This window comes from Ascaphus truei, chromosome 5 (genome assembly GCF_040206685.1).
Source record: "Ascaphus truei isolate aAscTru1 chromosome 5, aAscTru1.hap1, whole genome shotgun sequence".
NCBI lineage: Eukaryota > Metazoa > Chordata > Amphibia > Anura > Ascaphidae > Ascaphus > Ascaphus truei.
The window spans coordinates 89,903,982-89,928,773 of NC_134487.1; the positions used below are offsets into that span (position 1 = coordinate 89,903,982).

At 43.3% G+C, this 24,792-nt stretch overlaps 1 protein-coding gene across 13 annotated transcripts in view; it reads right to left on the reverse strand.

Annotated features, from left to right (window-relative positions):
* The window catches only part of NAV3 (neuron navigator 3), an 879,638-nt gene that overhangs the window by 104,980 nt on the left and 749,866 nt on the right, over window positions 1-24,792 (reverse strand). For all 13 annotated transcript variants that reach the window (XM_075600199.1, XM_075600193.1, XM_075600190.1 and 10 more), the window contains one exon: window positions 5,553-5,688. In XM_075600199.1, coding sequence (XP_075456314.1) covers window positions 5,553-5,688 — 136 coding nt within the window. The remainder of the gene's footprint in view (window positions 1-5,552; window positions 5,689-24,792) is intronic.

Genomic DNA, 24,792 nt, shown 5'->3' on the forward strand with positions numbered 1-24,792 from the left:
CTGTATTGCACAAATCTTTTTGTTTTGTTTTTTCCTTTTTCATCCCTGCCGCTATGCTAATGATTAAACCACTAAGGGTTCCCTTATGTGCTTCCCACAGTGTTGTATGCAAGCTCACACTTCCTTTGTTAATTTTGAAGAAATAATCGATTTCTTCGTCTACTTTTTGTATTACCTCTGGTATTTTTAGGAGGCATTAATTTAACATCCAATTTGCTCCTGGTCTATTTACAGGTTTAGATCTGCACACTTCAACTTGATTTGTGCGTCGTCAGACCATGAAATGTCATGAATCTGGGTCTTTGTTACCTTCAGGTCCAATCTGCTTGAAATAAAGAAGTAATCTATTCTACTATAGCTCATATGTGGGTTAGAAAAAAAAGTATATCCTCTCTCATTTGGGTGTAACTCACTCCAAATGTCAGATAACTGTGTTTCTTTAATACCTTTTAGAAGTATATTTGTTTCGTCCCTTCACATGTGGGTCCGTCTTACTGACCTATCCATATCTGGGTTTAGCACCATGTTAAAGTCCCCTACTAGTATAGTATATCCTTTCTTAATTTCACTTAGCACTTCAAAGAAAGAGAGAAAACATAATGGGTCCTTTTCACACGGAGCGTATACATTAGCAATTGTTATCGTTTGACCCTGTAACGATCCCACAAGTATCAAAAACCTGCCCTCTTTGTCCTTCCTAATCTGTTCCACTACCAGGGGGAGCCAATTATTGATTAGGATTGCCGCTCCTCTCTTATTGGACTGAGCTGAGGAGAGGAAAAATTGCTTGTCATTTTTATCAAAGTATTTAGGGGCGCTTACAGTGCTTAAGTGAGTTTCTTGTAATAGTAATATATCTGCATTCTTTCTTTTGTAACCTGTCAAGGCTAGGCGTCTCTTGACTGGGCTGTTAGGCCGGGGACCCGCTGCGCCCGGCGGCGCGGGCGGCTGCACGAGCGTTCCCCACCAGCAGGGGAATCCTCCCGAGCCGGTCCCAGTCCCCCCTCACAGCACAGCTCACTACACGCTGTGACGCGTCACGTGGTGTGGCTGTGAGCCAATGAGGAGGGGAGGCTTCGGGAGGAGGGGAGGCTTCGGGGAGCGGGGAGGAGAGTGTGGAGGGAAAGCAGCGTGAGTGCCTGTCTGTGTGTGTATGTGTGTGTCTGAGTGCCTATCTGTGTGTGTGTATGTGTGTGCCTGAGTGCGTGAGTGCCTGCCTGTGTGTGTGTGTGTGTGCATGAGTGCCTGTCTGTGTGTCTGTGTGTGCCCGAGTGTGTGTGTGTGTGTGTGTGCCTGAGTGTCAGTGTGTGAGTAGGGCAGCCCGCAGCAGCTCCCTCCTGCAGCCCGGGAGCCCGAGCCTGTGGCGGGGGGGGGGGTAGCGGGTCCCTCCGCTTAAACCACGCCCCCCTCTGCTTAAACCACGCCCCTCCCTCCCACTCCAGCCCCAGCTCCTGCTCCCTACAGACCACATATCGCGGTCTGTGTCTGTCAGCGCCCCGCCTGTCTGCAGTGCGGGCGCGCTGACTGAGGGAGCGGGGCCTTAGCCTTAAACATTTAACATTATGTGACAGTATTGTTATTGATATTTGTTATCTGTCTATATACTGCTTGTAATGTCTCCTGAGTAATCTCCAGGACCGCCCAGAGACCCATACTGATTTTGTGAGAAAACGAACCTGGTTGCTACCTCAAGGACTGGAGTGGAGGGAGGGGAGGGGAAAGGGACAACATATTCTATAGCAACAGAGTGAAACCCAAAATTAGACATAGAACTATATGGGTCTATACCGGTCAACATAACCTTTGACCCATCTTCCCTTGGGTGAGACCTTTCAACCGGACCTAAGGGACACAACCTTGACTTTACTTATCATACCTTATAATTATTTTCTATATTAATGAACACTGTGTTGAAAAAACGAACGTTTAATTTGGCCTAACACAGATTTCTATAAGCTTTAAAGGATCAATTTGGTTCAGTGGAACAACACAATAAACACCTCTTATACCCAGCCTCTTGGACAAATCATTCTCACTCCACTTAGTCCCCGTTTTTCTTTTTCTTCTCTTTTTTCCTCAATATTGAGTGTGAGCCCTCCCTTTCTGTGTTGTGTGAAACTCCTATATCAAATTGGTATATATTTACTCCCTGAACAATATACCCTTCTCTTTCTACCTTGATCCCACTTCTCCTGCTCTTCTAGCCTACTATAGTGTGTGTTGTTAGGAGATTATGAGGTTAGCCCTTTCTACCTACACTGACCCTAACTCCGCTATCAAGATTTAAGTGCTAAGCCCTGAGCTATCGACTAAAAATATTGTACTTTAGGCATGACTACCTAGATTAGCGCTCCAGAATTATCCGGGTGAGCATGTCATTGTCACAGGTTTAGGTACAGAGCCAGGATCCTCTATTGTGGATATGTTTAGTGGCAATGACAGTGCCCCAATGTACCTTATTCTACTCAATCTGGTGGATAGGCAGGTTTTCTCCCTCTCCTATGGTCACTCACCTGCTTCCAGTGCTCTCACTAGGTTGCTAGCCTTCTGATCCTTTGTCTCTTGTCCTGATCCCAGGCACTGACACTTTAATCCCCTCTTCCTGCCAAAAAGTGACTAAGGCCTATAGCGGCCGTAGGAGAAGGGCCATCATTAAAAATATTCCCCCTTAACCATCGATTCCTCTCTGTCCCATACTCAGGAGGTAGGCAGCTCTCCTTCACCCATCCTAGTCCAGCACTTACCCGCCTCAGACGATCTTGCCGGGGTGAAGGCCCACTCCCACCGCCCCCACCACTCTGACCACAGGCACCATCTTTCTTCTTTCCTGCCATATAGAGCAAATTGGCACCAAAAATAGCAGCAATTGGCGGCCAAAGAAGAAGAAGGGCCTCCATTAGCCGCCTGGTACCGGGCTTCCTTGTCAATTCACTCCCAACGGAACTGCCAGGACCAAGTTTCTTCCCCGTGTCTCATCTCCCGCCGCCGCCGCCACCTCCTCTCATCCCTCTGGACCTCCTGCTTCTCCGCAATCTTCAGCTGCCATTACCTCCAAATTGCCTCCGCCGCCACATCCCTTGAAGACCTCACACAACGTATGAGCTGGACTGGGTCCTTTGCTGTCATAGCTAATTGAATTGTTCAGGCCAAAAGTCGGTACTGCAACTTAAAATTTTGGAAAGTGTTCACAAATGGACACTTTCTCCTCTAAGGCTTTAATTGGTCTCAATTGGTTTCCTTTTCCTGGCGGCCACGTGAGGATCCCATAACGTCTTCCCAGGCTGGCTCCAGGGTGGACTCGTCTTCTGAACCTCGGTAGTAAGTAGTTATTTCAGGGAGCTAAAGTTTCTTCAGGAAGGTGTCCCCCTTGGCTAGTTCTTTTAGAATATTGGTCCGTCCATTTTTTATTGCTAGCAGTCCAAATGGAAAGATCCAACTGTACCGCAGCCCTTTCTCATGTAAAAGCTTTTGTAATGGGCTGTAATTTGCGGCTTCTGCTGAGGATCTTTGGGGATAGATCCTGGAAGTTTGGTGTGCAAGCTTAAGATGCTTTGGCCAAAGAATCAAACTAAATGACCAAATGTTTTTATTATATATATATATATATATTAAGGTACTTTACTGAGTATTTGTGTCATTGGATGTAGCACTGGGCTCTCTCTGTGTTCTATGTTTTGTCCTTTATTTAAGTAGATCCTGGAAGACCTGAAATTGTATTTTTTCAAAGGATAAATTATTAACACATCTTGTGTTTTGACACAGGGCTTCTTTGGTCTTAAAATAATGGAAACGGAGGATAATGTCTCTACGGGGGTCCCCTGGCTGCGGCCTACTCCTTAAGTCCCTATGGCATCTGTCTAGTGTAATTTCAGCCTCCGTCTTGTCAGGTAGCATGTTGTTGAGCCATCTTGAAATGAAGTCTTCTACCTGTAAGACTGTTTCAGGCCACCACCTGGATCATAACGTTCTTTCTGCGGTCTCTATTTTCAGCATCCTCTTGCCACTCGGTTAGGTCCGTTACTTGTCCCTTCAGGTAGGTCATTGTTTTTATATTTTTATTAAGAGCCTTAATCGTGGAGTCTTACTTTTTCTCCAGCTCATCAGTCCTTCCTCCTGCGCTAGCAATATCTCTCCTCATTTCCGTCATCTCCTCCTGAAACATAATTCTCAGGTCCCCAAAGAGCCTTTCAATATCTGATTTTGTGATCATATTTTTGAGTGCCATATTTCCCTCCTCTAATATTTCTCTCTCAGGGTCAGAGCCTCCATTGTCCCCCTCAGCCTGTAACTCCGCTGTTCGCCCCGAATCAATTCTATTAAAATAACTGCCTAAATCCAGAGATATTTTCTTTGCATTAGCCCTCGTAGTCATCACTGGGTGTTTGGTAACTGATCCGTACTTAAATCAGTGTGGGTTGTGTATTTTTTAATGGTTTTTCTCAGCTGTTATTTGCCTGAGCTTAACGGAGCTGTTAGATTAGACCTCCATGCCGTCGCCCAGCATGTGTTTTTTTAATGTAAATTAAGATTTCAAATTACAACTTGTTTGTTAATTATAGAGGTTTTTATTTGTAGTTAGTTAACATTTTCATTGAAAAAAAAGTATTTTTATTCATATACAATTGGTTTAGAATAACCAAATGATATCACCTGAAACACAGGTTTTATTCACTGTACTGTTGCACTTCTTACTGTAACACTTCAACATTCAGAAACATTGTTAATGTAGCAAGTGTCTAGTGAGAATAAGGCAGTGTCTGTGCAACATAAAAACATATATCAAAATATTCATATTGGGTTTTTTTTTTTATGTACCATGATACATTAAAATAAAGTTACAATGGTAGTTTAAAAGAATTATAGTCTGTGGAGGTGGTTCAAATTTGTTTTTGATCTACTGTAGGTCAAATTTATTTAATCACCAGTGATACGGTTTAGCAAAATATATTCCAGTTGTATTCATGAGATTGCTCCTATTCCTGGGAGACGTCATTAATACCTGAATGGCACACATATGCTACCAGGATTAAGGCCCGGGAGGAGGGTGAGTCGTTTGGGCGGGCAGGAGAGTGAGTAATTCAGGTGGGAGACTCGGTATAACCGAGTTCTTCATTCGGGTGGGCGGTTGAGTCAGTCATGCTGGCAGGAGGGTGTGTCATCAGTTGGGCGGGACAGTAAGTCGTTCTCAGGGTAAGTCGTTCGGACAAGGGGTGACAGCAGTAAGCATTTCCACAGGGCAGCAACACGTGGCACTGGCTCTCCCAGGGTTGTAATACTGTGCATGGCTTTGTAATATAGTTCAGAAACACTATGAAATTAGAATTTTTTATATATATATATATATATATATATATATATATATATATATATATATAAATATATATATATATATATATATATATATATATCATATTCATACTGTAATTCAGTAATTAGCACGACTTACAAGTGATATACAGTACCTACAAACAGAATATTTCAAAATAATTTCTGCTCTCTCTGTGATTGGAACTAAGGTGTACTCTTACCTGTACTTTTACCCGTACTCTTACCTTCGTTTGATTACTTTTTCTAGGAGACACAATGTTGGAATAGGAACTGATGGATGAGGTTGTATTTAGGTCATCTGTGCTGAGGTTATCAAGGGTGTCGCTAAGGCCACTGCTAGCGGAACTGCTGTCATCCCAACTACAAACACAAATACATATACTCTATGGTTAACTTATATTTCTATTGCATTTCAATATCTGATTTATTATTTGTGAAGTGTAACATGGATGAATCTCAAGCAAAAAATAATAATCCTCAAAATCAACAATCAAATAATGATGTAATCAATGATTTCCATAATAGCCCTTAATGTATTTAACTGAAGAAAATATATTTAGGGCCTCTCGCACACTAACAATTCCTTTTAGAAATGAATATTTGGGCTGAAGAATGAAACTTATGAGTAAATAATTGCAGGCACAAACATTGCTGAAAGGGTTATGTTCAGAAATGCCTACTGCCATTGAATGGAAAGTTCCATATCTGTAGCTCATAGCAACCACACACAGAATACCCTTGGGGACTGCATTCAACAGAGATATACTAATTATGAAATGACCTTGGTGCTAAAGAGAGGAGACTTCAAAAGCATCAGAGCAGACTGTGAGGTTATATGCATGATGCTCTGTAAATGTGCCCTAAACGTGTGCTATTATTTATCTCCTTTAACTCCCAGCACACAGAATGGGAAGTAGAAAAGTTGAATTTCTTTTAATGTTAAGAATATCACTGGCATGCCCTGTAAGGCCCTATTTTCCTGCTAAACAGTTGATAATACAAAAACTCATTGCTTCCAAGAACACAACATTTAATTGCCTACATTCATCAAAGGCTTTGAATATGCACTGCAACCATTAACACTGTACCTAAATTCTCCTGAACGAGGTACTGTAGCATTTATTTTATGTGACAAATGAGCAAGCTCCAAGGAAAATGGGACCCATTATTCAAACACAGAAAATAGGGAGAAAATAAACATTTTAAAGGAGGGGCATACTTTCCTTCTTTTTTTTTTAACTCGGCTTCATGGAAGGTTTCTCCCAGTGTGAAATGGAGAGATGGTTTTTTTGTGTTATTTGTACATGTACTTAAAGCAGCATTTAATTCATATCCCTACATGTGTTTTTTTTGTTTATAATAAGTAGCGTAGTATTCGATCATGCTAACTGAATATGTTTTTCTCTCTTTATGCCTTTCAATGATTCAATGATTCTTCTAATTTATCCCCATTTAATTTGTAAGTTGCCGGTTTATTTATGAAAACATATTGTATTGTATGTCTTTATTTATATAGCGCCATTAATGTACATAGCGCTTCACAGTAGTAATTTTAAACACACTCCGGAGCACTTTAAGAGACACCATTTGTCAAGAAAATCAAACCCGTTCAAAAACAAAGATTTAGTATTTTATGGAAATGTAAATTTTAGGCAATAACCTTAGGGCTAGTCCTTTGCAGGATGTGATATGACAAGTATGTACTATACGAACATCATTCCCTCCAGAAATAGAACGGTAAGTATTTTGAAAAATACCGTACATTCATTTTTCTCTTCCTAAAAATACTTTAATGTCCTGAGTGCTACAACTGAAAGCATAAAAAGAACTTGTTACAAGAGAGAATAAGGGAAACACTCCGTGGCAATAAGGGGAACGCTGCCAGTAAACAAGAGGAAGACTGGCGGCGAACAAAGAAAGATTGTCAGTGAGGTATGCTTCGGGTTCCAAATTCCACTAGAAAGTTACAAACTGAAACATTGATGGTCGAATAAATCAAATTTCATAGCATGTACTGTACATTACTACACTGTACTGTACTGTATACTGCACTTGCACAACTTGAATACACTGCCAACCACTCACTATACCTAACTTATCTGCAATCCTGTGCTCCGGGTTGAAGTGTTAATTAACCTTCTTTAAATAATGATTCAGTCATATTTATTTATTTTATTTGACAGCCATACAAAATAATGGAACAAATACAGAAATAACCAATCCCAGGTAACCAAACCTAAATCAAACTCATCTGGAACTGATTGACTGAGACAGGTCAGGCATGTCTCTGCCTGATAATTATACTGTGCTATATAAAAGCCCAATATAATACATACTGTAATTAAATTGTAGTTAATAGAAAAATATATTTCTATGTCTCTGACCCTCTGTGCATTGCATTGCACGGAGGGGCTTGCCGCCCCTCTCTTTGCTCCCACCAGGACTAGAGGTGTGTAAACCATGCAAGCAGTTTAACTTATAAAAGTTGACCACATCCTGAAATACTGTATGGGTTGCACTGGTGGAGAAAAAGAGAAATACCCTTCTCTCCAGCAAATCCCATATTTCAATATACAGTCTTCTCTGTCAACAATTTGACAATTTCAGAACAAAAAAGCCAAATTTCGATCGAAATTGTCGAGATTTGAGCTTTGACTGCCAAACCGTTTTGGCTAATCATTTTCCACAATTTTCTAACTTTACCTCTAATCAAAACATCATTTTCAATACAATCAAATATCTACTTTTCTTTTAAAGATATTGTAGTCTACCAGTGCTCAGGTATCTTTGCAAAATGTTGTACAGAAAGAAATTAAATTTGTAATTTAAAGTTTCCAACATTAAAGCTACAATGATTGAATTATATTTTATTTTCATGTATAACCCTTGAAACAGACACTCGTTGAAGTGGAAAGCAGCTGTTTTTCAGATGTGTCTATTCCCATAAATATTAAACCTCATAAACCTGCTCATGCATGCAGTTAGAACATTTTAACTGCACACATCATTTTTTAACATGGAATACTGTAGCCAAAGTTAATTTGGGGAGGGAGCAGTATAAGATGAGCATAAAAACATAACCTTCCCCTAACTGTACCATATTTGCCCTTCTGCTTAGTGTCTCTTCTACTATATTGTTTGTAATACTAATACTACTTAGCCATTGCTTTGAACTCGTTGCAAGATATATTGTGTTGTTTCAAAAAACAAAAGGAAAAATATAACGCTGGCACAATAAAAACAACGCTTTAGTTCTTACATTTGTTGTTGAATCTGCTCGTTAATGAGAAGAAATAATGAAACTGCTATGATGCCACATAATACGTTCAGTTCACAAATAACCTGTCAAAAAGTGAAATCACTGCTATATAAATAAAATAGAAAATACAGGCTGTCTATCTATTGTTGTACATATTTCGATAAAGACCATCATCCAGAGGTTACCTTTTAATATTAAGAAATACATAGATATGGAAGCCAGACAATTATTGGGTTTGACCCCATTGGATCAAACTTGATTTCTGAAGATTAACTTGTACAGACGTAGCAGGCTTCATTGTTCCCTCTGGCATGTTATTGCCAACTGCTCCATATATCCCCAGACAAAAGACTCATGATTTCAATTGATAATAAAAACCATCCTGGTACTCAGGTATACTTTTCTTTCAAAATACAGTTTGTAAATAAAATGGTCTCTAGATATGTGTGATCACCACTGTGTTATTCTTTTCATACCAAGTGCAGAGCCCCTCTGTGGTACTAGTCAGGATATGGGGAGAGTTCCTAGCAGGGGATAAAAAGAGGAATGTCCCCCTGGACTAGGTTAGAAACAATAGAGGATGTAAATAGAGCAGGAGTAGCATGTGCCTCCATATCAGACAGGTCATCAGCCCCATATGACTACCCATTGGGAGGACAGGATCCACAGGGAGTCCGTGAGTGGACGGGGATATGAAGAAATTAGGTAATTACCTCGCCTTGGTACCAAGAAACTACCCTAATCCAGCCACAGGTTTAAGCCTTCACCTTGTTAACCTAGTGCCTTTAGAGTGTAAATAATAGCAGCTGCACATAATACTGCCATTAAGAAGTATACAAATTAAATTACTGTTTGTGACTCATAGTTCAGCGGTTAGAAATGTACTGTATATGTTAACTTCATGCCTGTAAATGTCAAGCCATGACAAATGTTTAAAATATTGCATATTCTGTCAATTCTGCTAATTAGAGGATAGATGAGGACTATTGTAATGCAATTTGGGATTACAGAAACAAGTCATGATTGGTTGATTAAAATAGCACATTGACTGGTGTCTTATTACACATTTGTTTTATTAATATGTCTCTGAACATTTGTTGCACAAAGGGTTACTTGGCAAATCTGATTTATATGCAATATGTTTTTGAAAGATTAACAAAGAACAATGTATATATTATGTAATATATGATATACAAATCTGTTTACTTAGAAATGATTGCACATTGTGATATCCTGCTTTAAGTACTTAGTTAGATTCTGGGAAGAGTACAGATTATATCCAAATTATTTATTATAAAATAATTGCTTTACTTAATGCAGGTATGTAATCACAAAATTAGGACAAAGAAGGAATTAATGGAATACTTCTTTGTACTCACAGCATTTACATACAGTATCAATTTAAACTTTGTTATGCGTGTAACGGGTATTCCCCCACCCAATCGCAGATATAGTGTGAGTGCGGAGAACCTACAGTTACCGGGTGTGGTTCTTTACCTGTTAGACTCACAGGAGGGCTGAGCTCCCGCCATGGGGAACCTGGGGCAAGTATATTATGAGTAACCCTGTACTCGGTGCAGCGCCTCCACCTGCGATGGTTCCCAGCAGAGCGGGAATTGTTCCTCGCAGGACACATACAAATAACCACATACACTGGATGGGAAATAGCAAAGGGCTTTACTGACCATTGACGGCAACTTCAATAATACTCTCTTTGAATAACAGTCAACAGATCAACCGGTGTCCCTCTCTAGAGGAGACACTAACTAATGCGTCTCGCAGGACGCTCCCACCTACACCGGGTGATCCCACCCCGTGTCCAATAATCCCCACAAAATGTCCCGCACTCTTACAGAGAGAGGATATGTGTGACTGCGCAGTCACTAGTGAATCTAATAGGATCGTTGGTGCACTTGTTGATAAGGGTTACAGTGCTCGGGCCTGCAACGGGCTTCACAAAGGATCCGATGACAGAAGAACACCGGAACCACCATCAGGGACGATCCCACGCGGAAAGCCTCTGTAGCGGCAGCGGAGGTCTGCGCCCAAACTCCTGAACGGATGCGCAGTGTTTGCTGAGTCCCTAACTGACTCTGTGAACTAAGGTGATGCTCGCTGCTACTATAGGCCGTCCCTACAGCACAGCAACCTTAAATGGCTTCAGGGGAAACTCATAGGGGCCTATGGGGTAGCCTGTCCTATGCAGGTGGGTCACTGACCCCCTGCACCCACACTTCTTCTCCCGTACCACCCGGGTCCCCTCTGATTAACTCCTACCTACTACTCCCAACACCTGCAGCAACGCACTGCAACCTTACATGATGCCCTCTTGCCAGCCCTCACAGCACTGACAGCTGTGGAAACAAAAGAAAACAGCACACAACGCCAAATGGTGAAGCAAGTTCAACAATATAATTCAAATTAAAGGGGTAATATATCTGCGTACATAATAAAGGTTGGTAAAGTGCATTTAGTGTGTATCACACTGTTTACCACTCGGCAGCTGTTGTCAGGAGAGTCAGGTGCTTGCTTCTCTCAGATAGTGCCACTCTGTTGGTTCTGGGGCAGGACGTCAATCTTTTGCTCCCAAGGGGGTTTCCCTTCACGCAGCCAGGTTCAGCTGAAGGTATTGGTGCTCGGTGAGATACACACTAAATGCACTTTACCAACCTTTATTATGTACGCAGATATATTACCCCTTTAATTTGAATTATATTGTTGAACTTGCTTCACCATTTGGCGTTGTGCACTGTTTTCTTTTGTTTCCATTTTCTTAGTGTGTGTGGGGTGCTGAGCCACCCCCTGTGTTTATAGCAGCAGACGCCTGTATCCTCAACACGGTTATGTGATACAATTTATTTATTTATTTTTTATATATCTCACTGTGGGAGCTGTGGTATAATCCTTTATCACATATTTTATGGTTTAGTCACTGCACTGTGTATATTCATATACTATAAAACCTAGTAGTTAGTTAGGTAGTAGCGCACAGTATTTTTTCTGTTTTTACTGACAGCTGTGACCTGACAAGATGGCACACCACGAACCTAAGGGCAGAGTCCCTAACCTAGGGGCCGTCCCTTATCACTTACCCACTAACCTGGTGGGGAGTTGGGGCCTGTCTGGGACCTGGGGGACCTTACCCGGTGTAGGAGCCACTTGCTCCCTACACCCTTCCTTCCCCTTCTTGCTCCCAGCTCCAACTGCCGTTGCTCTAAGCCCGCGAAAAGTATCTATCTGCCTGTCTGGGAATCCTTGGCCCTCATTGGCCACTATCAGGCACCTGGTATGCTTGACCCTAAGCCTCATGGGAGTTGTAGTCCCGTGGAGGCTGCAAACACATTGGGGCCGCGTGCGCGCTTTCCCTGCGCATGCGCGACTCCCTACTGGTCGCCGCAACCTCCCCTGGGCTGTTTCTGCACTCGCATGACTTCGTCCTGGCTCCTGTGAGCCTTCTGCGCATGCGCGATCACTGCGCAAGTGCGAGTACCGGAAATGGCGGCCCCCGCTAGCCGGGTGCGCCGCCGGGACTCAGAGCGCTCCCTGCACTGGCCCCCACCCTCGTGTTGTGCCGGCGGGTCCGTCTCTGCCTCCGGCAGCACCCGCGACCGCTCGGCACTTCGGGAGGGGGGTCTCTGGGACATGGAGGGCACCGGGGCTACATGCGGATAAATGCATTAATGCCCTTTCTAAGCATTGGTTATCTGCTGCTTTATCATTGACACCATGATGAAGTGCTGTACGTGCGAAACGCGTTGTGCTATGCTGCCTCTCTAGAGGTTATTTTTATATGATCCAATAAAGCCTGATCATTTCTTTTATGAGTGAGTCCCCTATGGATCCGTTTTTTTCCCTGAATAGTGCTCCGTTTTTCCTCTACGTGTGTTGCTGCTTTGCAATTGAAGTTTAATTTTGTATTGAGTTGAAACAGAAGGTGTATGTGGCCGTACCAGACTGCATTGTACTGTATCTAATCAACTTCACTCCAATCTTCTGTTACCATTGTAGATTGTAGATTACATCTGTCAATATTATCCTAGTGAGTGCTAAATGCATGCATTCCTAATATTGACTTGAAGCTAAAGTACCTGCTTTCACAAGGTTGTGTGGAGTCATCTTTTCCATTGCAGACTTGAAACTGTGAATCAAATCGATAATGGCGCCCTCTTTACCCAAATCACTAATTTCACCTTCCAGTGAGTGAGGCTGCACCCCCAAGCCCCACTCTGAGACTCCCAGCCCAAATTATAGTGACATCCACCCTCTTCACTGACTCACTCTCTCAGTGACCTTCCCCCTCATTGACACACAGACACAGGGGCCTACGCAGAAACCTGCGAGAAGCCCTATCTCACCAGTTTTTTTGGAAAATATGCCTACAGCAATACAGTAAACTGGCGAGATGAGGAAAATCCGCGGGGTTTTTTTTCCGGAAAAAAAACTTGCCCCGCGGGTGGCGAGAATCAATATTTCGCCAGTTTAAAAACCCACCGTATTCTAGTAGCGCCGATCAGCATCTCGGCGCTGATCGGCGCTACTAGAATGGAGACATTTTCTCCAATTCGCTCTGCCAACAAAAGTTGGCAAAAATCTGGTGCTGAGCGGCGATACATAGAAAAAATCAGGCCCTTTTCCTGGCTCGGATTGATGCCGGGGGTCTCCGGAGCTGATACTCATTAATACCAGCACCGGAGACCCCCGGCATGCATCCGAGGCAGGAAAAATGCATTTAAAGGCCACTTCATTACCTTAGCGGCTAACCGCTAAGGCAATGAAGGGGTTAACCAGCCGTGCCAGGTTTATTGTGGGTAGCGGGGGTGGGTGAAGGGGGTATTTAGCCCTTGGTGGCTGTTTAGGGCTCGTGGGGGGGGGGGGGTTTGCGGGTGGACTTAACCCCTTCATGACCGTAGCGGTTAATACCGCTAAGGTCATGAAGGGGTTAAGCCCTCCCGCAAGCCCTAAACAACCACCGTTGGGGCTAATAACCACTTCGCCCACCCCCGCTACCCACAATAAAAAAAATACACACACAACAGCCCCACAATAAATAAATAAATATACATATCAATATATATAAATATATATACATAAATAAATATATATATATCACCAACAAATATATATATATATATATATATATATTACACCAACAACACCTATACCCCCCTAACATACAGTACATATATGCACAGCAATGATACTATAGGCCGATGGTTGCCCTCGGGTGTTACCCGCAGGTGTCCGCATGGGCCTGCAGTACCAATTCTGTGCCCCCCCCTAATTTAGAAACACAAATATCAATAAAGAAATACACCCCCCCCCCTAAAACATACAGTATAGTAATGGGCACAATTACTATTATCCACATCTGGATAATAGTGAATTTGCCCATTTAAAATACATAAAGAACAATAAATACAATAAATACATATACTGTAGCACTCACCCATATAAATATAATATGTGAATGATGAAGCCAACCTACAAATGAATGGGTGCAGAGTGGCTTAACCCATTAATAACTTTTGCGCTTATTAAGCGTTATTGTTATTAAGGGGTTAGTAACACCACAATATATTTGCAATATGTTGTGGGTGTGTTATATATAGCTTTTTAATAATTGTTATGTTTATTGCGGGGGTGTGTGTATTGTTTTGAATGTGGGTATTGGGGGTAGGGGGTTTTGTCCCCAAGGGACGGAGTGTAGGCCTCCCGGTTTGTGGGGTGATGGTGCTTATGCCTCACGGGGGTGGGTAGTGGGGGGGGGGTGTATTTATGTTGAAGTATTTGTATTTTTAAATTATTTTTTGGGGCACAGACTTGATACTGCAGGCAAGCGGGGACCCCTGCGGAAACACCCGAGTGCCACCGCCAGCCTATAGTACCATTCCTGTGCCTAAAAAATAACTATGGGTTATGTATATAAGGGGGGTTTAGGGGTTGTTGGGGGCACAGAGGCTGATTGTGTTGTGTTTTGCTATGTTTATTGGGGGCACTTTTCCCCAATAAACATGCTACTGTCACTTAACCCCTTCATTGCCTTAACGGAAAGCCGCTAAGGTAATAAAGCAGCATTACTGTATTTGTATTAATAGTGTACATTTGCAGAGGGTCTCCGGACATGAACCGTGTTGGTTTTATGTCCGGGGACCCCCTGCTTCCAGAGATACAGGCCCCGTTATGGGGTGCCGGTATCTCCTATGAATGTAAATGTCCCGCGTCACGTGATCGGGCTATCTCCATGCATATGAGATACCGGCACCTCATAACGGGGCCTGTATCTCGGGAAGCAGGGTGTCCCCGGACATAAAACCAATGCGGTTCATCTCCGGAGACCCCCTGCACATCTACAATAGCAATAGATTTGTTATGTAAAAAAAAATTATTTGCCGGCGAGATTTGTGCAGAGAGAGGCGGATCTCGCTCTCTGCTGACAGATCTCGCCAGCGGAGCCCTTCTCGCCAGGGCACGCCATTTCTCTGCCGGATTCCTCTCCCAGATATGCGCACTTTCCTGCATACTGCGAGGGGAATCCGCCAAAAACATGGAGAGTTCTAAGTCTGGCGAATGGCCATTCTCGCAGTTCTCTGCATAGGCCCCACACCTTGAGATGAAGGATTTTTTGGGTCAGATTTAAATGTGCCTCGGATCAGCCGGTTCCTTTGGCCTGGGGATTTCCATGGATCAGTCCCAAAAAGTGAAAACCTGAAATGGCATAAATCGGTCCTGACATGTTTTTTTTCTCTCTTTTCTTTTAAAAATAGGTTTGAAATTAATGGGGTTCAGCCAAATTGAGGATCCACAGGTAGGATGCATCTGGATTAGATTTATTGTTCCGGCTTGATTTATTTTTTATTTTTGTGCCATGGGTCAGGGATTCATTTTTCATGTTTTCATTTTTTTCCATTTTTATTGGCCACGACCAAGTCTCTGCCGGCATTTGGCCGCAGAGGAACCCTCTGCTAAAGAAGCTTCCCAGCTAGACACGCAGCTGCCGGCCACTTCCCCAAGGTAAGTTCATTTAAGAGTTAATTTAGTGAGTAGGGCAGGGGGTTAAGGATAGGGAATTTCAGGTAAGGGCGTAGGTTTTTATGGTAGGGGTTTATGGTAAGGGGTTTTAGGGTAAGGGGTAAGGTTTTATGGAAGGGGATTAGGGTAGAAGATGTGGTAAGGTGTTTAGGGTATGGGCTTAGGATAAGAGGTTAAGGTTTTTAGGGTAGGGGGTAGCGTTAGCATTATGGGTTAAGTTTACTTTTTTTAGGGTTAGGGACATACCTTGGCGGTGAAGCAGGTGGCGGAAGTGGAGAGAGGTCCCGCTGGCTTGGTGAGTAGTGGTTAAATGCTGCTGCTGATTTGTTCACAGCTAAACGGCCACAACCACATGTCCTAGACTGGAGGCGGGAGGGGTTAACCCCTTGATTACCTTAGTGGTTAGAAAAGCATTGCATGGAAATGCTTTACTGACCACTAAGGGTGGTATAGTAGGTAGTATAGTTTTAAGTTTATATTAAACCCTTTTTAGCCTTTGACCCATGATTAGTTGACGTGTTGGCTGCTATGGTTTTAGTAGGTACTGTAATTTATTTTAAATACTATTTTATCATCAATTTTAGGTTGGCTGATCTTATCTTGTCTATATACTATATATAAGGGTCAATATATTGGCCATTACATACATACTGTAGGAAAGACACGGCTAACACCAGCCTGGAGTAGGTGAAAAAAAATAAGATTGAAGCAGGGGATCTCCGGAACTGAACCTCATGAATGTAAGCTCCAGCGACCCCTGTTTCCCGAGATACTTATCTCTATAAGTGCTACCAGTATTTGTTTGCTGTTTTAATGTCCCAGTCATGTGGGCCAAAAGGAAGCTGTAAGGGATAACTTCACAGCTTCCTACTTGCCCAAGTGACATGGGACATTTAAACAGAAGAGGGGTTTTTGGTAGGGAGATTGGATTTCGCCTACAAAATATGTGAGAAATTCCGAGAAAAGGATTTGAACTGGTTCGCCCAGCTCTACTCTTCAGTGATAGTGTGAAGATAGTCAGCGCAAACCTCATGGGCCTCCCGATGTCGATGGAACCGAATGAAAAATGGATGAAAAAGAATTAAAATCTCAGTGTATTAGATACACATGTGGGGGATGGGGGAAGAGGGGGGGTGGGGAAAGGGGGAAGGGCAGGGGGTGGAAGCAAGGAGGAGGATAATGCTGGAGGGGTTGATAATTGGTTTTCCACTTTAACTAATCAAAGAATACATAAAATTATGGATTCAGTGACTCACACGGGCTTGTGTGGTGTCTCTCCCTCAACGCTGACTGTAGTGGATTTATTACAGACTCATATGCTGGAGTCTCAATATACATAAAACTCACACGGCCTGATGTGAGTCCTTGTCCTCAGAGGGTGATGTCCTGTATGGATGGTGTCTGGGTTGTCTCAGCAGAATTATCCCCCGATGGGTGTAGTGTGTGAGTGTTTCCTCTCCCCGTTTCCCAGATGACCAAAAGGAGTGTATGCCAACAAGGGTTAACAACAATAAAAAAGGTCTTTAATGGGTATACAGTGGAGACATAAGCATATGAAATGCAAGCATGTGGTGAACCATAAAATGTATAGAACAATCTATGACACAATGAAATACAATAAAATAAGACACAATGAAATAAAAATGAAATAAAGCAAACACAAGGACTACACTCACACTTGATGTCAGATAAAATGGCCCAGCCTCAGCCACTCGTTACACTAGTGCAGGGGGGCACAAACTTTTTTCCCTGCACCCCCCTGCCGGCTGTCCCCTCACTCCCGCGCCCCCCCCCCCCCCAACCCCAACTTACCCGCGCTCCGGCGTAATGACGTCACGTTGCCATAGCAACGTGACGTCACATGACCTCGCAGCGTCATTTTGACGCCGCGTTGCCATGGCGACGCAGGGAGGAAGCCGCCGGAGCCACGGTAAGTTAGGTTTACAGAGGCCCTGCAGCTCCCCCGGCACTTAATTTAAGTGCCTTCGGGAAGCGCGCAGGGCCTCTGTAAACCCCGCGCCCCCCGTCGGCAGTGTCGCGCCCCCCCTGGGGGTCTCGCCCCACAGTTTGCGCACCGCTGCACTAGTGCATGGTCTCCTCCTCCGTTCTTGTTCCCACTGGCGCGTCCGGCAGTGGAACCGGAAGAGGGGATCTGCACCGGATGTCCTGTAGTGTGCTGGGTCCCTCTCTCAATGAGCTCCGGCAGGGAACAACATGTTTCGCAATAAGCTTCGTCAGGTTCCTGGGAACAAGAACGGAGGAGGAGACCGTGCAGGAGTGTACCGAGCGGCTGAGGCTGGGCCATTTTATCTGACATCAAGTGTGAGTGTAGTCCTTGTGTTTGCTTTATTTCATTTTTATTTCATTGTGTCTTATTTTATTGTATTTCATTGTGTCATAGATTGTTCTATACATTTTATGGTTCACCACATGCTTGCATTTCATATGCTTATGTCTCCACTGTATACCCATTAAAGACCTTTTTTATTGTTGTTAACCCTTGTTGGCATACACTCCTTTTGGTCATCTGGGAAACGGGGAGAGGAGATACTCACACACTACACCCATCGGGGGATAATTCTGCTGAGACAACCCAGACACCATCCATACAGGACATCACCCTCTGAGGACAAGGACTCACATCAGGCCGTGTGAGTTTTATGTATATTGAGACTCCAGCATATGAGTCTGTAATAAATCCACTACAGTCAGCGTTGAGGGAGAGACACCACACAAGCCCGTGGGAGTCACTGAATCCATAATTTTATGTATTCTTTGATTAGTTAAAGTGGAAAACCAATTATCAACCCCTCCAGCATTATCCTCCTCCTTGCTTCCACCCCCTGCCCTTCCCCCTTTCCCCACCCCCCCCCTCTTCCCCCATCCCCCACATGTGTATCTAATACACTGAGATTTTAATTCTTTTTCATCCATATTTCATTCGGTTCCATCGACATCGGGAGGCCCATGAGGTTTGCGCTGACTATCTTCACACTACAACTGCCACGCTAAGAAGGAGACGGGATTCCCTTCTCCGAAGTCAAGCAGCAACCAGGAAATCATCAAAAAAGGGCCAGTATATATTTTTATATACTCTTTTACACTTCGTACACAATCACATATCTATATTCCAATTTATTTGAATAGCTTAGGCGTTGCAGCACTTTCTCCGCCACAAATCCTAGGGAGCGCCCCAGTTCAAACAACCTCCCTACTCTTCAGTGACACACACAGTCCCTTCACTATATAATAAACCCATATCGCTCACACCCCTTCTTGGAAAATGACACAATCCCTAACTGAGCGCCACTCACCTCACTCACTCTCCCGCACACACTCGCGGTTATACCTCCCGGGCTGCGGCCTATGCTATACTCCTAAGGAAAATCCGGAAGGCCGCCAGCTCAGTGCAGCCACCAATCACATACCTTCCTGCAAAGGAAAGGATCAATCAGCAGCCTCGCGTAGTGGGTACAACCAATCAGATGGGGAGCAATCAAAACAAGAGAAAAAAAAACTGACTGTCCCAAAATAGAACGTTTGTCTGGCCAATAATCGCTCGCCTTGGTGCAGGCCTGACACTCAATGACATCAGGGGTGGGGTGCTGTACGAAGTGAAGATTGAGTTTATTTAAAAGACAAGTGCACAAGTGTGTATGCATTTAAATAAAAACTAACCCACCCCCGTAGGGTCCCCTTAGTATGCATGCAAAGTTTCATGTCTCTAAGGTCGTGCCTATAGTGCCATCGTTGGCGACGGCGACACGGCGGGTGACGTCACCCGTCGCCACCGGCGAAAGTTATGTTTCGCTGGACGGGGGGGTCGCGGTATTCCGGTAATTTGATTTGTTAAAGGGCCGTCACGTGACGTGACGGACCTTGAAAAATCTAATTTTGCCAGCTTCAGATTTTCGTGATGGCGGCGTCGCTCGTCACCGGCAATGTATTTGTTTTCGGGCGACGTCACGTCGCTGTCGCCGGCACTATAAGCACGGCCTTAGTTTCATGGTCTTAGAGCTGTTGCTCGGACAGACAGAAACACAATCCCTTGTATTGCTATAGACTACTAAGGGCATTGTATTGGTTGCAGGAGCACAAAATTATGCCTGCAGACCGTCATCTAAGTGGATATTACAGTATGTAATGTTGGCTTCATACATCATCACCAGCATAATTTAGGTTTTTCGACATTCATAATATTTTCTGCATATCAAAGGTATTATGTTTCCAGCAGGTATATGTTCACGCCGACAACTGCCCCAGGCACACACGTGTTTATCGCGGTTGCTTTGTTTGAATTTCATGGATTGTGTGCAATGCAATGAAATGAATGAATTGTAATGTGTACAGTACTGTGGCACTGTGCTACTGTGTCAATTTCAGCTGTTTATTAACTTTATAACACATAAAGAGAAATAATCCTCTTGCAAGCACTCTTCCTCCACTAATATAGGAAATAATAAATTGTTTATTAATAAATGAGAGAAACAAAAGAAGTAAAACCCAACAGGTGCTGAGTGGTGCTACCATTGCACTGTGTATAGGTTCATCTAGACAAAAGCAGGTATACCTGCTATCTTAATATGGGTCAGTGCATCCCCTTCATTATATTGAGGGATAGGTGCTTGCCTGTATTATATGGAGGGGTGTGTGTTTTTACCTATGAGCTACCATAATATACAATTTACCATCACTGTTATTGGGCAACATACTAAGATAGCAGGTATACCTGCTTTTGTATAGATGAACCTATACACAGTGCAATGGAAGCACCACTCAGCACCTATTAGGTTTTACTTCTTTTGTTTCTCTCATTTATTAATAATAAAACAATTTATTATTTTCTATATTAGTGGAGGAAGAGTGCTTGCTAGAGGATTTTTTCTCTTTATGTGTTATGTTCTGATAAATTCCTCAGCACCCCTCTTATCACATTAGTGTGGTTTAGTATCACTTTGGTAGTGCAATCTCCCTCCCCCCCCCTTCATTTTTCAGTTTATTAACTTTACTCAGATTGCCACTGTGGAGTCTTCTACAAAACAAAATAAACTGTCCAAGTGGTATGCAGTGCAGCCAAATACATTCCTGTCCTTCTCAATCTGCGGGGACGTCTCACATACCCAACACAGCATTTTTACAGTGTGCATGTGAATATACAGTAGAGTAATGTTATTATCTGGTGGCATTTCTTTCTGTTTCTTTATAGGGATAAAGTAAATCATTAATCATCTGGAATGCAACTGACATATTGTGAATATTCTAGGCTACCATTCTATGTCAACAAATGACAGTTTCTTCACAATTTGATCCCTATTTTTCTCACCATCTCCCTTGTTTGCCTATGTGGGCCATCATACCAAAGAGCCTGACATCTGCAGGCTTGTACAGCTCAACCCCATTATAACACGATCTGTTACAATGCGAATCCGCTTATAACGGGATGCAAGGGTGGCTCACAGTTTCGTATTTATGAATATTTTACAACACGATTATTGGTATCTTAAATACTTTATTGTACAATGCATACAATTGTACATTATTTCTACCGCGATCTGCTTATAGAGCGATGTGATTCTTTGGACCCAAAGCACAGTGTTATAAGGGGTTGAGCTGTACTAAGAAGTTCTACTGTATGTGCTAACAATAGCAGTTGCTTGAGGAAAAGAGGGATTATTAAACATCTACAGCAGTTTTTCAACAGGGGTTCCTAAGAACCCTTGGGTTCCCCCGGAATTCTTAAAGGATTTCATGCAATTTTCAGGTCAAAATTGTACCAAATAGAGAAGAATTTACAATGCATCTGATCTCAGACTTGTTATTAGAGAGGGTTGGGGTTATGCAGAATTTGACAATATAAATCTAGGGTTAAAACCACTGATCTACAGATTTTAGACATGCACATGACCGCTAGACCAGTGGTTTGCAGCATTGTTTGGTTAAGAAACCCTAGAATTCGATTGTGAAACTCTGGGGAACCACAACCCTCCTTTCCCACCCCCCCCCACCCCGCTCCACAGTCTTGCTCTCTTCTCCCACTCACAGTCTTCCCTTCATGCTCTCTCTCCCTCGTCCCCCTTATGCGCGCTCTCCTCCCCTCTCTTCTCCCCTTACACTCTCTCCTTCTCTTGCCTCTTTCACTCTCCCCCTCTCTTTTACCCTTACACTCTCTTCCCCCTCTCTTCCCCCTTACACTCTCCCCCCCTGCTCCCCCTTACACTCTTTCCCCCCTCACTTTCTCCCTGCCCCATTACGCTCTCTTCCTTACTCTCCCCCGCTTCTCCCTTCACACTCCTCCCCCTCTCTTACCCCCTTACACTTTCCCCCTCTCTTCTCCCCTTACACTCTTCCTCCCTCTTCCCCTTCTTTTACCCTTGTATACTCTTACTCTTTCCCTTCTCCTCCCCCTTACACTATTTTCCCCCTCTCCCCTCTTCCCCCCCTTACACTCTTTCCCTCCTCTTCCCCACTTGCACTCTTCCCCCCACCCCTTACCCCTTTACATTCTTTCCCCCTACACTCTCCCGCGCTCTTACACTCTCCCCCTCTCTTTCCCCCTCTATACTCCCCCCTTCCCTTGCCTCTTTACAGCACACACACACCTACCTATCTAGCTACACCGGTCTGCAGCTCCCTTCTCCTGTCAGTCGGAAGTTGAATTCGACTTCCGTCGCTAACAAGAGAAGGGAGAAAAAGGATTGCAGTGACTGGGCGGCTGCTGCTGAGCTAGAGAGCCACCGGTCACTGTAGCATCGGGTGCCACCTCATCACTGGGCCTGAGACAGCTGGCTAGGTTTTCCCAGCTTCCCCCCCGCCCCCCCTCCGGGCAGCCGTGAATTCCCTGGGGAGTGCTCGCGGGATCCCGGTTGAAAATGACTGGCCTAGACAGTGCATCTACTTGAAACAAATGTAAAACTGCAGTTTATATTTTAAATACTATGTTACCAAGCTGCATAATGGCATTTGTTCACATTTTTCAAGTTTTTCCTGCTCACTGTGTTTTATTCCTAACAAAATTAGGCCAAACTGAATTTACCATGGCTACTATGTCCCCTCCACTTGATAAATTAGGGCAACTGTAAAGACTCTTCTCAGAGAAGGTCAGGATAAAAAGTATCTCTAACAAGGCTCCCTGAAGTCTGCATAGAAAAGGGTTTTGTGATATCTGCTGGGCGTGGAGCAAGGAAGAATGAGCAGCAGAGATTGCCATCTAAACAGTGAACTGTAGGCTTATGGACCAAAAAAAAAAAGAAATTAAAAACACTAAAAACAAGAATATGGGAGACAACCTGTTTCACATTGGACCAACAATTAGCTATCTTTTTTGGGGGACTTCCACGTTTTGGGCAGGATTCTTATCATTATGGCGTGAGCCCCCCACCCCTGCACAGTTAGCAATTTTCCTAACTAACAACTGAGCCGAGCAGGAGAAAACCAATATATTTGCCCCTCTACACTCCTCCCTGAGACTACTAGATTCAAGCTATAGTACAGTAGGTGTAATTAATTCCCACTGACAATAATGGACTAGGCCTCCTGTCACTCTGGATAGGCGAAAAGGGGCTATCAGAGTAGAATTTCTGCAGGCGAAATCTGAGACGGGACAGAGACAATGTCACTCTGGGGTCAGGACAACATTTTCCTAATCACCTGACCTAAAGGTAAATATCAGCATGTATCTCATTGGTCATTTATTTTCTGTCTAACATTATTGCAAGTGCTATCATTTTGCAACAATCATTTGTTGCCACAAATAATCAATTTCCATCATCTGAACATTTCTATGTAAAATGAGTCAAGGTGAACAGTAAAAGCATTACGCACCCTTCATGCTTCTCTCGGTCTGCAATTTACTTTTATACAATGCTGTTCAAAATAGATGGCAATTTCATTTGTGTCAATGCATAGTGCTTTTAGACAGTCTTATTTTAAAGCAATCAAGTTATTCATTTCTTATGTTGTTGTAAATATATTGATATTCATCTTAATCTAAAGCTATCTCATAACACTGTAGCAATACCAATTGCTTCTACGGAGGAGGAGGAGGAGGAAGAGGAGGAGGAGGAAGAGGAGGAGGAAGAGGACCTTTAGTGGTATTTACAGTTGTTCTTATGGAAATCCTCCTTTTAGGAAGTGTGGAATGTGACTCCATTATGTATATCCATTATGTATACTTTGCATAGCTATTAGCATATCTCCCCAAGGTACCTCAGGTGCTCCTTTTGCAGCATAGGCATCTCTCCCTTATTTTTTTAAAGAGTTAGGTTTGAGAATATCTATATATCTATATATATATATATATATGCAGATGAGCATACAGTTGTATTTGCATATATATATATATATATAATCAAAAAATAAATAGATGATACCGTTCTGTGGCTAACGAAATGCTTTTATTTGTGCGAGCTTTCGAGATACACTGATCTCTTCTTCCGGCGATGTTACAATGAATGAAGCAAGGATTACTTAAAAACAGTGTCTCTTGGAATGTTATCTGTGCTGGTCCTTCCCCCGATGTGGATGTGTTTTATGGCTAGAGGTGTCAAAGGGTTACATTAGTGAAGCTCGGCTAACACGGTACTGATACCTCTACATATATATATATATATATATATATATATATATATATATATATATATATATATATTCTCAAACCTAACTCTTTAAAAAAATAAGGGAGAGATGCCTATGCTGCAAAAGGAGCACCTGAGGTACCTTGGGGAGATATGCTAATAGCTATGCAAAGTATACATAATGGATATACATAATGGAGTCACATTCCACACTTCCTAAAAGGAGGATTTCCATAAGAACTATATTCAGTTAGCAAGGATAAGGCACCTAATGACTAGAATGGTGTACTGGTATCAGACCCAACAGGATTAGAACCCACACAACCTCTATTATTCAGGGCAGCAGCTCTAGCAGTGTGAGCTTGAGTCCTGATTTAACCACATAAAAAAAGAAAAGCACACAGAGGTCCAGAGGCATAATGTCACTAACGCGCAACCCCTAGACACCTTGAGGAGAGTGTGTGATCGGAGGATCCTAGCATCCCGGAGTGGTAGTTAATTGGTGATTTGGTACAGCGGTGCGCAAACTGGGGGACGTGACCCCCAGGGGGGGGGGCGTGAGACTGTCGGTGGAGGGGCGCGGGATTTACAGAGGCGCCACGC